Source organism: Carex rostrata, chromosome 18, assembly GCF_964058835.1.
Source record: "Carex rostrata chromosome 18, lpCarRost1.2, whole genome shotgun sequence".
Lineage (NCBI taxonomy): Eukaryota > Viridiplantae > Streptophyta > Magnoliopsida > Poales > Cyperaceae > Carex > Carex rostrata.
In genome coordinates, this window is record NC_135935.1 from 8,395,550 (window position 1) to 8,412,550 (window position 17,001).

A 17,001-nucleotide genomic window follows, 5' to 3' on the forward strand; every position below is an offset into this window, starting at 1 on the left:
ATCCACGGGCGTTTACTCGGTTCCGGTTTCGATTTCTCGCAACAATCGGGAGTTTGAGAGGAACGGGAAACTCTCTCGCTCTTTTTCTTTTCTCTTGGCAGAAATTTCACTTAAAATGGTAAATGAATGAAGTGGGAGAGAGAGAGAGAGCAGGAATTATGCAAATAAGCCCTTGGAATCACCCAGTGCGGATCACTCACCCGCACTGGATCTGAGTGCGGACGCACTCGGCAGTTTGTAGGTCCTTCCAGCACTTTCCAGTGCAAAAATCGGTGTCGGTGCGGGTCCTCCACCCGCACTCAGCACTTAGTCAGTTTTCAGCATGAATTTTAACACAGAAATCACCCGCAGTGCGGGTGGCTTCACCCGCAGTTAGGACTTAGTAGATTTTTGGAATGAATTTTAACACAGAAATCATCCGCATTGCGGGTGGCTTCACCCGCAGTGCGGGTCACTTCACCCGCACTCAGAACTTAGTAGATTTTTGGCAGAATTTCAGAAAAAGTCCGAGCGTAATGCGGACGCACTGACCCGCAGTGCGGGTGGCCTCACCCGCACTCAGTACTTAGCCAATTTCAGTTTAACACAGAAAATCATGAGTGCGGCCGCACCCACCCGCAGTGCGGGTGGCCTCACCCGCACTCACAGAAATTTCAAAGGCAATTTAAGGAAAACAAAAGTCAGTGCGGGTCAGTCACCCGCAGTCACCTACCAGTGCGGACGCAGTGAGCCTGTAAAGTCTCAAATTCTCGAAATTTCGACGCGGTTTCGATTCACACTTAACTTACTTAATTAGAGGAACCTAAATTAAGGTTTTAACTTCTATTTTGCTAGCACAATTAACTTGATTCTTGCTTTTAATTCATTTGAATTTAATTGTAAAAATTTCGTAACGTAACAAAACCAATACAAAGTTCAAATTGTCATTCAAAATATCCCTAATTCAAAAACTATCGATATATTTTATATTCAAAATATATCACTACCATATATTAATGCATGATACAAAATTTAATTGATATAGCGGTATAGCCCGCACATGTTCCATTGTATTGATATAGCTTAATAAAGTAAAAAAAAAAACCAATCTAGATATTAAGGTCCATTAAAATTGCAAAATTATGTTTTCAGAAAAAAAAAATTGCAAAATCATAACCCATGTAGCATAGCGGACCGCTATTGCCGCTATTGCCGCTATTGCCGCTATTGCCGCTACGCGCTATTGCCGCTATTGCCGCTACGCGCTATAGCGGACCGCTATTACCGCTATAGCGGTCGTAGCTTGATTAGCGCAGTTTTAGCCCGTAGCTTAGCTTTTTGGGTCCAAAACCGCTATAGCGGCGCTATAGCTAGCTATTTAGAAGCTTGGAAAGGATTGAGCTACTTTTCTGTCTCTCTGTTGCCTTTTCACTAAGTCTTGTAAGAGAGTGTGTAAGAGAGTGCTACTGAGAATTCTAATCTCTTGTACTTAGGGGTGAGTAAATTGCTCATAACTCGTGAGCCGCTCATAACTCGCTCATTTATCAACTCACTTAAACTCGCTCATTAACAACTCGTTTATTTACTTAATGAGCGAGCATGAGCATGCCCCAACTCACTCATTAAGAATTTGCCACATGTAATCCCTACCATATTCAATCTCAAATAAATTTCTGCAGCACTAAATTTCTGTAGCATTAAATCAATGAACTAAATTTATGCAATATTAAATCATCCTTGCGGCCTCGTCTCATTAAATCTCTATGTCATATTCATACATTCATATTTTTGTAAAGTCGGCAGAACAAAGTCGATAGCAATTGATCCAAAACCTAAACCTAAAGCCTCTTCGCCATCACCCAAAACCTAAACCAAATCACCCAAAGTCGGCAACCTCTCCACCATCGCGTGAATCATGACAATTTGTTAAATTTTGGTACTCATAACTCGTGAGCCGCTCATAACTCGCTCATTTTGTAACTCGCTTAAACTCGCTCATTAACAACTCACTCATTTACTTAATGAGCCAAGTATGAGCATACCCTAACTTGCTCATGCTCGCAAATTAATCACCCCTACCTGTACTTATAAGACTCTTTGATTAGTAGATTTGTGCCGTGTGCTCCCGTGATTTTTTTCCAAAAAGGTTTCCACGTAAAATCTTGTGTCATCTCTAATTTCTTGTGCTTGCTTGTTTGTTGTCTTAGTTTCTCTTGTGATCCATTTATTTGCTTACCTCTATTTTTGTGTCAAACAAAGAGTTTTAAAAAATATACCTCTATTTCATCCAATCTTTTCAATATTGATTCTTAATCCCTAAAAAAATGATCAAAATACTTGTAGAATTGTTTCTCCCTCCACCAATTTTAACACTTTTTAATATCTACTTATCCATCTACGGCCGAACAATGTACGGTCATTTGAGCCTATCCAAGAAAAGGGAGACTGAAACAAAACAAATGCTTTTTGCTCATGTAAGCATGCATGGGCAAACGCATTAATTAATATAATCCATAATATTTTTTATTTTTATTAAATCCAATCCATTTTGTCTCAAATCACCTATAAATACAGAGAGAAACAATACCGATGTCACACACCAACTGGTATGAAACATATCAGCCTTGTTGAATAAATTAGTTCTAAGAGTTCTAAGACCGTGAACTATACTAAACAATGATAAGTTGGGGTGATTTGTACAAGGTGGCAAGTGCCATGGTACCACTCTATGTGGCACTAGGGCTTGGATACGGATCGGTACGGTGGTGGAAAATTTTCACACCAGAACAATGCGATGCAATCAACCGACTTGTCGCATTATTCACAATTCCGTTTTTTACCTTTGATTTCACAATCCGTACCAACCCATATACAATGAACTATAGGTTCATAGCCGCTGATGCGATATCTAAGATAGCTATAATACTTGCTTTAGTTGTATGGGCAAAGTGGTACAAAAAGGGCAGCTATGCTTGGTCTTTAACATGTTTCTCTCTCTCCACTCTAAACAACACCCTCATTGTTGGTGTTCCGCTTGCGATGGCCATGTATGGCAAGTGGGCCCAGGACCTGGTGGTTCAATTGTCAGTGGTGCAGTCGATCCTTTGGAATGCAACACTGCTTTTTGGGTTGGAGCTCAGAAAGGCGGTGAATAATGTTGATTCTATCGAAGCAACAGAGGTTAAAGATTTGGAGGCAATTGCGGAGACGGATAGTAAAATTCCTTTGTTGCCCTTGATGAAGACGGTTTGTCTCAAGCTTGCAAGAAATCCTAATGTCTATGCGAGTGTTCTAGGATTAATATGGTCGCTTATTGCTAATAGGTACAGAATCAATCCTTCATTCTATGGCAGTTTATGTTGAACAAACGATCATAGCTTAGTATTAAAAAAAAGGCAATGTTGCACGAAGAAAAAGGGCAATGGTTACGCTAAACTTGTATGGAGCTCTAATATATGTTGCTATATATTTTTTGTGATAGGTGGCACATTGAGATGCCAAATGTTGTTGAAGGCTCAATTCTTATTATGTCCAAGGCAGGGGCTGGAACTGCAATGTTTAGCATGGGTAAGCATTTCTTACTTTTCTAGATAGATTTTTTTTCATCTGTAATTTAAATAAAATTTACCAGTATTTCCACAACTATGTTCAGCAAATGCTCGTACAAGTTAACTGGGTATGGTTCAAAATTTACCTTTCTCTTCAATATTACTCCTTGAGGTTAACTGTCATAAATAAACAACCAAATAAAACTGGGAAACAGAAGTGATAAAATTTTGCACAAAGGGAAACTAATTCTAAAGGTATTCAGTTTCTGGCAATCTGAATATTGCTAAAGGGAATTAAATTTTGTCCGTTGGCAAATTAATTACAGGATTGTTCATGGCACTACAAGAGAAGGCAATAGCATGCGGGCCATCACTGACTATGCTTGGAATGGTATTGAGGTTCATTGCGGGTCCCGCAGCTACAACTCTTGGAGCCCTTGCTATGGGACTCCGTGGAAACGTACTTCGTCTGGCAATCATACAGGTCAGTACATATTTTGTGATAACTTACATATACTTCTCACATATTAATACATTTTAATTGAACCCTTGAAACTGTTTATTATTAGTTTTTTTATAAGAGAAACATCTGATTGTTGAAATAAACAAAAATCATAGAATTGACGGAATAAGTAACAGCATTGTGAGATAGTTTCTTCAAGTTTGATTGGGCCCACCTATATTTGATCTAACTAATGGTTAATAATTAATAGTTAATTAGTTTACTTTATTTTCTGTTAATATTTGGTAACTTCCTTTTATATATAGGCTGCACTACCTCAATCTATTGCCTCATTCATATTTGCAAGAGAGTACGGTTTACATGCTGAGGTGCTCAGTACAGCGTAAGACAGCTTTCCTTTATTTATTAAAAATGTAAATTATAGAAGAACTAGCTTATTTAATGAAAAAAAAGAAGAGATGAACTAGCTTACGGTTGAAAAAGTTTAATTCATCAATTCATTAATTTAAAAACAGCACTGCTGGTATGTGAATTATAGATCTGCTGATTCCTTATTAATATAATATTGTCATTGTATATTTTTCAGGGTTATCTTTGGAACACTTGTATCATTGCCAGTGCTTATCGCTTACTTCATAGTTGTAGGGTTGATTTGATTAACTTCTATTGTATTTGTTATGTTTTAATCCAAATTGCTATTAAGATCCGTTGGGCTTTCGTATCTTTAATATGTAACATATGTAATGACTCTTGTCATGAAAGAAAAGTCTAATACAAATCATTTTTGAGTTGCCTCTTTGTCTCTTGCTCTCTTCCTCTTCTCAAACCCTAGAAAACCTAACAGTATTCATTTTCGATATTAATTATGCAGTAGCCAGTAACTGTCTCTGCTAAGAGGTCATTAGTGGCCGATATTTAAAAAAAAATGCATTTTATATTTTAATGTCGATTCACTCTTTGGATTTCAAAATTCCTACTTTTCTAGGATTTTTTTTGCAAATATTGCTGTCTCTGTGAATAACAGAGAACCCAAAGCTAATTCAAAATTACAAATTTGAATGGGAAAAAACGATTACTATTCATGAGATTTGTAAGCACACTGCTAATAAAATCAGCAATTGAGACAGTAACCGTGAGCTGTTAATAATAATTCAATGCCTCGGATCAAACTTCCATAACAAATCTGAATTGTTTAATTTTGATCGGACAGTCCATGAGTGGTGCTACACAGTTTATACGGCAGCATTCTTATGGCAACAGACGTCCGTCGTACATTATAATGTTTATAATCTGATGAACACAAAAATGCCGATGAATCACTTTATAAGTACAATAAGATTCAACAAAACGAAAAGACATGTATATACTGTATACCGAGCTGAAGGGAACTCCCCGGGCTTTGGTTTATATTTACAAAATCAAAGAGTCTCTGTTACTCTATTAGCCTCTCAATCACATGTAGCACTATTGACGCAGGCAAGTTAGGTAACAGCTGGATGCGCATAGGCATAGCTGGTTATTTGTTGCTCTATTAGGTTTGTCTTAAGATAGGAAAGAAATTGTGTAAATAATGAGAAAGATTATGTTTACTATTCTCGGCTCTTTCTCCTCTATTTGAGAGAGCATTGTATCAAAGAAAATTTTTTGTAACAGAAATTTATTAAATAAAACAAGGGAGGGAAGGGAGATTCAGGGAGTGCTTGTGTTCTTTGTGTTTGTTGATTTCTTGTTGATTTTGTGTCAAGCACAACCGTCTGATTCTTATTGTTGAACGGTTCTGATCATTTGATTAATACAGGGTTCTTCACTACACCTAATAAAGTGTCGAAATACAAAAGCAGATACAGGGCCACCACAGAGAAAATTCATTGCAGTTTCTCAACTGTAGCACCTCTCGATTTATTGCAGTTTCTCAACTCCTATTCTTTGCTCAGAATTCAGCATTACGAGAGGCAGAGAAGTTTGTTGGAGCCGTAAGGAAAAGGGTTATCAAAATTGTAGTAGATGTGTATTTTTAATTGTGGAAATTACAGAATATTTGAAATAGCATATTCATCAATCTTAATTCTTCATATTTTCCAGGCAGGGTTTATCCTTAATTAAACATATATCTTTACTTTCTCCCTAGCAAATTATATGGTTTATATTGATTTTATTGCTCTTTTTCTATGAATGTTTATATTTAATTCCATATGTATTTTTTAATTATTATGACTGTTCACTTCATGATTAATCCCAATAATTTCTCTTCTATGAATGCATATTGCTTGGAATATGTTCGATGAAATGCCGGACATAGCAAAAAAGCCCAAGTTTTCAACCATACTGCGTGCTTTGGCTGTCAATCAAGTATGCAATCCTGGGGCTATCAAGGTACCCAATAAGATGTAATGGATGCAATCCGTAGTTCAGTCAAACTTTTGGAGATGATCCTTATTTTAACTTCAAAATATTAATTTGCAGTGATTGTGAATTGATTATTTTAACTTTTGGAGATGATCCGTAGTTCAATCCATGGGATCATTTTGAGATGTTTTCTCCTACACTCACACGGGAAGCAAGAACAAACAGGAAAACCATCTTCATGGCAACACTGTGGCATTTATAGAAACAGAGGAACGAAAGGATTTTTAGGGAAAATGTATTGTTGGTAGACTCGTTGGTAATGAGAATAAGGGAGGAAGCAAACCTTTGGAAGTTCTACTGTAGTCAGAAGAGCAGAGATGGAATAGGCTAAATTCTACTATAAGCATGTATTACGAATGTCAAACTGTAGGAGAGTATTTAATTTGCATGTTTTGTTGTATTTAATGTAATGTAACCCTTGGTAGCCTCTACCAAGTTTCTCAAAAAAAAAAGAAGATTGTGAATTGATTATTCTTATGAGCTCTAGGTATATTATGGATTAAATACAAATGTTATTTTGATCAATTTATAGATGAAGTGTACTTGACCGGTTTTGTTACATCATTTGCTCCCCTGCTGCCCAAAACTCTCACTCACTCACCTCTCTCATATTAACAGTTAATACTGTGGAAACCAATAGCTTACAACTTACAAGAAGCCGACAGACGATGGTACAATCTCCTCAGTAATATGATATTTATAGTTGCAAAACTGATAAGTGGGGCTCCCTGACCTATATCATTGGTAGAGGTGTTGTATCATTCCCTGTTAGGATACATACTGCATACATGTGAAATAGGTGTTGAGATTAATTTGGTGACGAAATTGTTGATAATGATGACATTATGCCTTATTCTATAGTTTTGATAGTTCTACTTACACTACTCTGATTAATTATATTCCCAAATTTAATTCAATAAAAACTAAAAATATGGATACATCAGCTCAAAATGTACTACCAGGACATCACAGGGAATCTGCCTACTACTGTGAGAATTTTCCTTTAAATAAATTGAATAGTGCAGGCAATGTGGCAGACAGTTGTTGGAAGCTAGCTTTATCTTTCAAAGGGAGAATCAACTGCTCACTAAGAGAGATTAGGGTCTAGCTAACAATTTTTTTTTTTTTTTTTTAAAAAAAGTAGTGGCTGCGCCACCGATTTCATTAAGAAACCTCAAAAAGACATCTGCAGAGGTCTCCAAAATGAAAACCTTTAACAAATGCCATAAGTTTGTACATACAAATCACATAACCAAAAAATAAAACATAACTGTTCACTGCCAACAACAAAAGTATATGAAAGTAGCAACCATATCATCATATAAAACAAAACTATGTAAGTCCAGGCAAGACACTCCAGGTCACTCCATGCAATGGTGTCTTCACTAGCTGGAGCGTCGCCAGACATTAGTGCGGAGTGGCCTTCTATTCCAGCAGGGACCTAGCTAACAATTAATCATGTATAGACTAAATGATAGCTTCAAACACAATTATTTAATCTTAAGTCCAATATGGCAATATCTAACATGTGGTAAATTAATCTCAATTCTGAAACAGTTTTGAGGAGACAGAATATTATTCTGCAATATCAGATGCTTTTCTAGACAAAATATATACGAATTAAAGAGCAATTCTCACGAATAGTATTGGTTCAAAGAGAGGCTGATTACATCAGAAAAAATGCCAATTGTTGAAATTTAATTACAAATGTGACACATTTAGAATCTGGAAACAGGACGAACAAAAAAGTGAAAAAAAATAGCCACTATCAGTATTAGTCATTAGTGGAGCAAGCACTGACCAACCCAGGGGCAGACGCAGGATTTTTGTCAAGAAGGAACAGAAATTTGGTTCAAATAGCTTATTGGGTTCAAAACCATTAGCTATTCAGTACTATATAAAAAACATCTTAATCAAAACCATTTAACTAAAGAAGAGTTGCTCCAGTCATTGTGTCATGTAAATCTCAAATTGAAATTTTCTTAACAGCTGCAAAATTGTCTATGATGAATTACATATTTTTAACTTCTAAGCAAATCCATTTGTTTGATCTGATATATAATCTTTCACATTTAATTTCTAGATAGATATTGAAGGAAATGAAAGTTGCTTTTGTTTTTCAGAAAAGTTATATATGAAATGGAAAGTTAATCAACTTTCCTTTTTTCAGAGAAATTAAATATGAAAAGTTATATATGAAATGGTTCCAGAAAAATAGCAAGTTTTCTTCTAAGCAACTTTCTTCTTCATTTCTTCAATTATTTTCCACCAGCAACAATGGTTCCAGAGAGAGGCAAGTTCATTTTCAGAGGGGTGCAAAATAGAATCAGACCCGTTTTTCCTATTAAATTTCAAAATCCAGAGGGGGTAGTTGCTCCCTCCTGGGACAAGCTGGGTCCGCCCCTGAACCAACTGATGATCTTAATTAATTTAGTATATGAGAATTTGGAAAAGTCAAATAGCTGTTACCGAAAAAAAAGTATTTCCTATTTTGTGCTTTACAATCAACATATATTCTTCTTTTCAAATGGCGCGCGCTCAGATTTCAAAGGAAGTTACAGAAGAGACGGAACTATGACTAAGATGCGGAAGGAGTGCGGGTGCTGGACGAATTGAGTGATTGCATAAGAATGTTTTAGCTTTATTGTAGTTGTAAACACATTTAAATTCTGTACACCTGGTAGTCACTACCTGGTTTTCAAAAATAAAATAAAAAATAAAAAATAAGATTTCAACAGTGATAGGTGTTGGAATTAACTGATTTGCTATCTAATTTATTTAATTGGCTACATATAACATGGATTTTTGATTAATCTGACTTGAACCTGTTCCATAAAGCATAATATACTATTTGTTCTTCTAACTTTTAAATCTGTTTTAGCATACAAAAGATAACAAGTATCTAATGCACCAGCAACCTCTTCTCCTCCCTTTATCAAATTCTCCTTGTCTCCTTCTTCCTATTGCATGCATGCCCCTTTATTCACATATAAAAATAAACTTGCATATGTGATTAAAACATTATTCCAACTTACAATCGAAGACAGAGAACCATGATAGAGTGGAGGGATATCTATAAGGTGGTTGCTGCCATGGTGCCACTATATGTTGCACTGGGGCTCGGGTACGGGTCAGTACGGTGGTGGAAAATTTTCACTCCAGATCACTGTGAGGCAATAAACCGATTCGTCATGCTATTTATCATCCCTTTCTTCGTATTTGATTTCACGATTCATACCAACCCGTACACGATGAATTACCAGTTTTTAGCATCAGATGGAATTGCTAAAAGTGCCACCATACTAGTGCTAGCTGTGTGGGTTAAGTTTGGAAGAAAAGGAAGCTATGCTTGGTCTCTTACTAGCTTCTCTCTCTCAACACAAAACAACACCCTTGTTGTCGGCGTACCACTATTCAAGGCGTTATATGGCAAGTGGGCCCAGGACCTGATTGTCCAGGTGTCAGTAGTGCAGGCAACACTATGGTTTTCAGCACTGCTTCTTGGATTAGAGATCAGAAAAGCTAGTATTGGGTTGCCATTGACAAATAAAGAATTAAAAAACATCGGTTGTACCGAGGAATCAGCGGTTAAAATAGAGGAGGTTGTGGAAGTGGTGGAAGCTAGAGTTCCTTTGAGGTTGTTGGTGAAGACTGTCTGGCGTAGGCTTTCTCGAAACCCTAATGTATACGCCAGCATCCTCGGTCTCACATTCTCCTGCATTGTAAACAGGTAAAAGAGATAAATAGATAATAAGTATGTATGGCAACTGGTATGAGATCTAGTCTTTTAATAGAGCTTAAGCCTTTGGCTTCAGAAATCCTAACTATTATTTGTATATGGTACGTCGGCTGTAAATGAGCTGAGTTCGAGCAAGTTACCTCCAACTCGTGCTTAGCTCATTTAGTAAATGAGCGAGTCAACTCGAGTTGGAATATCAATAATGAATTGTAAAGCTAATTCGAGGTCAGCTCTTTACTAACTCGAGTTGGCTCACAACTCATTTGACTAGTCAATTTTCTTAGTTATAGTTATATATTAGTAAGAATTTATCTAAACACAAACAATTTAAATGATTTAATAAGAGTTTCTCTAAACACAAAAAATTCAAATATAAATAATAATATAAATAACAAAATAAAAAATTCAAACAACAACTTAGGAGTAATTTAGAAGGGCATGAAATTTATTGTGACTAATTTTGTATAACTCGAGTTGTGAATGAGCGAGTTAGGGTATACTCAAACTCAGCTAATTTATTAAACGAGTCCGTCAACTCGAGTTGAAACTGACTCGAGTTGTAAATGAGTGAATTAAAATGAGCAATTAGCGAGTGAGTTATGAATGAATTACGAGTTTAAGTACAGCCCTATGGTACGACACAAGCTTTACAATAGAAAAAGAGGAGGGTTCAAATGCCTCTATTTTTTGTGCCTCCATCATGCCTCCATTTTTTTAAACTTTAATAACTCAAAATTTAAAACTTAAAAGTCAAAATAAAACCGTTAGATGTGATCTATGTTATTTTCTCTATGTGCTCATAAAAAATTATCACATTTCAATTTTGTTTTAATGTGAATCAATAAGTTCAAAAATCAATGTCTAGAAATCATCAACATTAATGCATTTTTTACAAGCACTTGATGACAATCAAAATAAAATTGAAATGTCATAATTTTTTACATGTGCATAAATAAAATGACGTTGATCATATCTAACGGTTTTATTTTGACTTTTAAGTTTTAAATTTTGAGTTATTAAAATTTAAAAAAATGGAGGCATGATGGAAGCACAAAAAAATGGAGACATTTGAACCCTCCTCATAGAATATAAGGAGATGCAGTCAATTGTGGTCAAGTTTCTGATTTTAGTTAAAATTTACTTTATTCGGCCCAAAGATAAAAGAATACCCATTACAAAAAGGGTTTTACCATTTTACGATGATAAGATATTTCCCGTAGATTTTATTTTGGGCCGAAATAGGCCCAATTTTCCGAACGCTGTTATTTGATTTTGTATAGGCTCAGACAGTCTGACTATAAGTTCGACCAATCTATGTTCTATGACATCTATCTTCTTGGATACCAACAAGATATATAGCTTTTGTTCTAGTTATAAAAATATAAGCTATAATTAGAACCTCATAGTCAAATTTTGTTTTTGGATCTGAAAAGTAAGACTTCAATTTTTAGATAAAATCATAAATTGAATAATTAGTTCCAAAAACTAGCACAATATAACCTGGAAATTATTTTGAGCCATCTATTCTTCCTGCTCTGTACATTATCATCATGATCATCACTTAATCATAGATTACATTGTTATTATATGTAATATTAATTTTTCTATGGATAGGTGGAAATTGGAGTTGCCAAGTGTTATAGAAGGTTCAATTCAAGTCATGTCACGAGCTGGGACCGGTACCGCAATGTTCAGCATGGGTACGGTGAAGCACTTGAAGCAATATTAATTACAACAATTCAATCAATTGTGCCATTTACCAATTAGCAAATTTTGTGTTTAGGACTATTTATGGCACTTCAGGAGAAGACCATAGCATGTGGGGTCAGTTTAACCATTCTCGGAATGGTGTTACGTTTCATTGTGGGGCCCGCAACAGCTCTGATCGGAGCCTTAGCCATGGGACTACGGGGAGACGTTCTCCGTTTTGCTATCATTCAGGTAAATGCATTAAATGTGAATATGGCAAAACATTCAAGGAGTAACTTAGTACAAAAGTATGTAGACAAGTCGATCTGTATTATATATAACTGTAGATTTTGAGGAATAAATTCAGTACAGTACCCAGGTACCAAAAATGGGTCTTCAAAGCTTGTCGTTGTTCTCTTGACAAAGATATGATGATATGCATTTGTGAGCAAATAGGATAGTTGTTTAAGTGCTCTTTGTACGTAACTGATGATGAAAGAATCTTCATGATCTTTTGTATTGAAGCTAGGTAATTTAAATAATGAACAATAATTTTACTTGTAAATTTGTAGGCGGCGTTACCACAATCAGTAACCACATTCACTTTTGCAAGGGAATATGGATTGCATGCTGATGTGCTCAGTACAGCGTAAGTCATCTCTGTTTCTGATTTTTTTTTTTTTTTTTTTCATTTTTGCGTCTCTTTATATCTTAACATATATATAGATTTCCAAACAATATGCAGATTTTATAATATAAAAAATCTGACAAAAATTTGCTTGTGTTGCAGGGTTATTTTTGGAACGCTAGTTTCGTTGCCAGTGCTAATAGCTTACTATGTTTGTTTAGGCTTGATTAATTAAGAAATCAGTGTTATTTTTTCCTCCACTTCTCAAGTACAAAAACTCTGTATTTTGGAGGTTTCAATTTACCGCATATAACTTTGAGCTGGGAAAAAAAAATCTAAAAGAGGATTAGTGAACCTCATTTTTTAAGCTGTTCCTTACCCTTCTTCAATTAATTAACATCCTGTGTGTTAAATTTTTAAACAAAATTCTAGAATGTATGGAAAATCATATTGTTCAAAAGAAATTTTCACGAGTGTAAGCAACAACGAATTTAATTGGTTGTGACAGAGTGACATCCCTTTTCAAAATTTGTAGAAATAAAAATCATTAGTAAAATTTGGGTTTTATTTGATAATAAGCACGTTTTATGTGATTTTTTTTATTGAAGAGTCCTGATACACTCTACCATTTTTTTATATGCTATTCACGATAATTAAACCTGCGTCTCTTCGGAGAAAAATGAGAATTCGTATTACTGTACTAAATCCACATCTCTTTCCTTTTTGTGATTATTCTGAAAATATTGATCATGTACGTGTTTGTTACATGTACATGTGCTCAAAAGATTAATTTGGAAATGGCCGGCTAATTTAGTAAATGTTTATTTCCTTTCTCAAAAGTTGTGATATTTGGGTGGTCAATGCAAATTTGAAGGGGCGGAATAAAAAAAAAAAGTATTTTGTATTTTATTTGGGGCAGTTCACTGGGTCATTTGGTAAGAAGAAACCAAATTTCAATTAAAAAATCCAAAGACTAGATCATTGGCAGCTACCCTTTTATCTCACTGCTGCATTTTTTGGATGGATGAATTAGATTTTTGTTGGATGAGTTTTTTAACACCAGATTGTACCAACTTTAATGGAGACTCTTGCAAAGGTGGCTTGTTTTTTTTTTGGGTAAAGCAATGGTGGCTTGTTAAGTGACAACAGTAAATTAACTAGGGGGTATTACCTTTGTATGTAATATTTTTGTTAGGTTTTGTTTTGTTTTGTTTTGTGAGTGTAAAATTTCCATTTTTGTTTCTGTGAGTGTAAAGTTTCCAGCACGGATGGGGCCTTTTAAGGTGTGTACGAGCACTGTGGAACTACACAAATTGAAATTGGAGGGTTTAATAAGGAGTATGGCTAATATAATATTAGTGTCATTTCAGTCTATATAACACCAACTCTAAAACCTATCAAATCGAGTTCAAATGGTGAATCCAAACCGTTCAAACCGATCTACTTCATTAGTTGTGCGTTTATATGTAAAATTTATAAATTTTTGAGTTTATTTTGTATCAAGTCAAGCGGTCAAATGTATGAGTTTTTAAGTTAAAAAGTTGATACTAAAATAACTCGAAAATATAAAAAGTTGGCATATAAATGCATCACTCATAAAGTAAATTAGTTTGAACGGTTTGAATTCACCATTTGAACTCGATTTGATAGGTTTTGAAGTTAGTGTTTGTATAGACTGAAATGACACTGATGTTATATTAGCCATACTCTTTAATAAGATACTAGTAATTTTATTTTATAAAGAGAGCAAAAAGATATAATTTTTTATAACAAAATTACAAAATATAATTAGCAAAACTACAAAATTTTAATTTAGAGATGTGACTTAGACACCCTAAAGCATGCATAGATTTGCCCATGTGTACGAGCACGAACCTTGATGCATTTCATTATTCCAGATTTGTCCTGAAAAGTTCTAGTATCGCAGGCAGGGGCAGATTTACACATAGCCCCGGTGAGTGCTAAGCTACTCCATAATTTCAAAATTTTTAATTACGTAAGTTGAAGAAATTTAATTTAATATTTATTTTTTTTAAAATTTTTATATAGTTTAGCCCCCACTCATAAAATATCAAATGTGTACTTGTAATCTAGTAGTTAAGGCTTTATTTTGTACTTGTGAGGTCTTGAGTTCAAATCTCACTAACTACAAATTAATAATTATCTATGTTGCATGGATACGGGTATGGGTATCGTATCGTATCGTATCGTATCGGATACGATACGGATACGGCGATACGGTAATTTTCAAAAATCTTAGATACGATACGGCTATTATATATATTATTTTTTATTATTTAAATTTTATTATTAATTCAACACTTGTATTATGCAACAAAAAATAATTTATTTAGTTCAACACTTACATTATTAATTTAAGTTAGTTTATAATTTAACTAAATACGATACCATGTATATAGGTTTTACAAATTAATTCAGTGACGACTCTATATGTGGCACTTGTATTTAATTTATGTGATCCATTGTCACAGAAATTCAACACTTATATTCACTTCAGCAATCTATTGCACATTTGCACTTAAATTAAGTGCCACAGAAAATCTTTCATCAACTAGTCCGGAATATATAGTTTCGTGTTAGTCCCACAAGAATAAACTAAACTGGAAACGAGAGTATATAAATCTCGCGTACAGGCCTTACATATTTATTGAAGAGGGAGGAGAGAGAAGCGTCAGTTTTGAAACTTAAATTGCAGTATAAATATAATTTATAATATAATTTCCCTGTAACACCCCCACGTGAAGGTGTTGGAGAGAGGAGAGAATAGCACAGGCCCCCACACCCACGTGAAGCTCCCTTTGAATGAGCCAATGAGGGAACGAATCCAGAGCAGAAAAACCGTTTTATTTTTTATGTACCACCCTAATAAATCAGAATTAAATCAATACCATAATTCCGAATTCAGATTCCGCCACGTTCGCACACTGGATCTGCGAACGGGTCGCTACCCGTTCGCGCAATGGATATGCGGACTGATCCGTTCCAGACGACCCGTGCCGCTTATCTACTACCAGGTTGTTGAGCATTATTACCCTGAACGGGTAATGAGACAGTTTGGTATGGCCCAGTATTTTCCAGTCCCGGATCCTATCACAAAGGACGACTGGTATGATCTTCACCAACCGTTATGCACTACGGTGATGAAGGATTGACGGACGGAGCACGCCTTGCATGTACAGCGACTGGAGGCTATAAGTCCGGACGACATGGTTCCTGATATGTACCAGATTTATGCTTTCGAGGAGTGGGACTAGCAGTATCGACAGTGGTACCAGGAAAATTGTGCATTCAAGGTGTACATGTTCGGTCTCGTGTCAGAGATCAATAGGAAGCCGCTTCATGTACCACGCGACACGACTACCCCCCAGTACGGTTTCATCCCTAGCAGTGGTCCGGCTGCACAGATTGTAAGTTTTTTATATTTTTTTATATTATTTCAATACAGGTATGGTAATCATCTTTTGAAATATTGATGAAATGGTTTATTCACAGGTACTCATGAACATCAAGGCAGTTCTGAAACCTGCAAGATATGGGATCACAAGAGGCTGGAAGAAGGTGGGGAAGATGATGTTGTGCATATCTGCACCTCCGGTGGTCGTCGCGGGGTACAAGGACCAACAGACAAGATCATGCGGCTAGCAGATCTTCCAAGATACGAGGATTTGGCAAATATGAATGATGAAGATTATGTAGAGCAGATGAGCACACCAGAGCCGGATCTTTCAGAGATCTTGTCTGCACCGACGCCTGAGGCAGCATTTCAGAGTTTTGGAGATCGAGTGGTACGTGCATTTTTCTAATAACCTACTTATTGAGAAACCAAATTATTAATTTATTAACCATCTATTTTCAGGGAGATGAGCCCCGGTTCGAGCCATCACAGGATTTTGAGCCGACTCAGCCATCGCAGGATTTTGAGTTTGACGTGGGTTCGACGTATGATACCATATACACTCAGGGTTACTCTTATCCTCAGTTTCACACACATGATGATCCACCACCAGAGGACAGTGCAGCAGTGTACCAGACGGAGACAGCTTCATCCTTAGCAGAGACTGCTGTAGCTTCTATTTTTGGTCCTCCGTTAATTCTTAGCTCACTTGAGGTTTTGTTTGGACATATACCAGAGGAGACCCCACCAAACAGTTCTTTCTCGTCATTTTCATTATATTTGCCACATGTATCCAAATAAGCCAACCAAGCAGGATTTCGCCTCCCGATTGCATCAAGTCCTTCTTGCAATCTACTTCTCTTCTTCTTTTTAACCGTAACCTTGAAAAAAGTGAAAGCTACCTTATCCTTAGTGTGCTTTCTAAAATTCTCAAACACATGTTGAGAGCAGTAGCGGTGAGCACACTCTCCTTTCTCCTCACACCAACCCAAATCATCTTGAATAAACACCTTTTTTATGCCCTTGTGTCGGTCAGATACCACACACATGTATCTATTTCGCCCAATTACAAACTCCCGCACCCACTTCATGAACCATCCCCAATTCTCAAAATCCTCGTTCTCTACCAGTCCA

The 17,001-nt window shown here is 35.9% G+C and overlaps 2 protein-coding genes across 2 annotated transcripts; both read left to right on the top strand.

The window, feature by feature from the left end:
* The first annotated feature begins 2,575 nt into the window (after positions 1 to 2,575).
* On the top strand, positions 2,576 to 4,664 carry LOC144569096 (auxin efflux carrier component 5-like). The gene is made up of 5 exons (XM_078319276.1): positions 2,576 to 3,302; positions 3,461 to 3,546; positions 3,854 to 4,011; positions 4,296 to 4,372; positions 4,577 to 4,664. The coding sequence occupies exons 1-5, from the start codon at positions 2,656 to 2,658 to the stop codon at positions 4,644 to 4,646; spliced, it is 1,038 nt and encodes a 345-aa protein (XP_078175402.1). The 5' UTR covers positions 2,576 to 2,655; the 3' UTR covers positions 4,647 to 4,664.
* A 4,669-nt stretch (positions 4,665 to 9,333) lies between these two features.
* Positions 9,334 to 12,862, top strand: LOC144569095 (putative auxin efflux carrier component 5a). Its single transcript, XM_078319275.1, has 5 exons — positions 9,334 to 10,126; positions 11,750 to 11,835; positions 11,919 to 12,076; positions 12,397 to 12,473; positions 12,615 to 12,862. Exons 1-5 carry the CDS (start codon positions 9,450 to 9,452, stop codon positions 12,685 to 12,687), a joined length of 1,071 nt encoding a protein of 356 aa, XP_078175401.1. The 5' UTR covers positions 9,334 to 9,449; the 3' UTR covers positions 12,688 to 12,862.
* The last annotated feature ends 4,139 nt before the right edge of the window (positions 12,863 to 17,001 follow it).

Bases quoted from the DNA above. Each gene is read 5' to 3' on its own strand.
- LOC144569095 (XM_078319275.1), top strand. From the start codon at position 9,450: ATGATAGAGTGGAGGGATATCTATAAGGTGGTTGCTGCCATGGTGCCA. The intron at 10,127-11,749 runs GTAAAAGAGATA...TTCTATGGATAG, and splicing joins TTCTCCTGCATTGTAAACAG to GTGGAAATTGGAGTTGCCAA. The intron at 11,836-11,918 runs GTACGGTGAAGC...TTTTGTGTTTAG, and splicing joins TACCGCAATGTTCAGCATGG to GACTATTTATGGCACTTCAG.
- LOC144569096 (XM_078319276.1), top strand. From the start codon at position 2,656: ATGATAAGTTGGGGTGATTTGTACAAGGTGGCAAGTGCCATGGTACCA. The intron at 3,547-3,853 runs GTAAGCATTTCT...AATTAATTACAG, and splicing joins AACTGCAATGTTTAGCATGG to GATTGTTCATGGCACTACAA. The intron at 4,373-4,576 runs GTAAGACAGCTT...TATATTTTTCAG, and splicing joins GCTGAGGTGCTCAGTACAGC to GGTTATCTTTGGAACACTTG.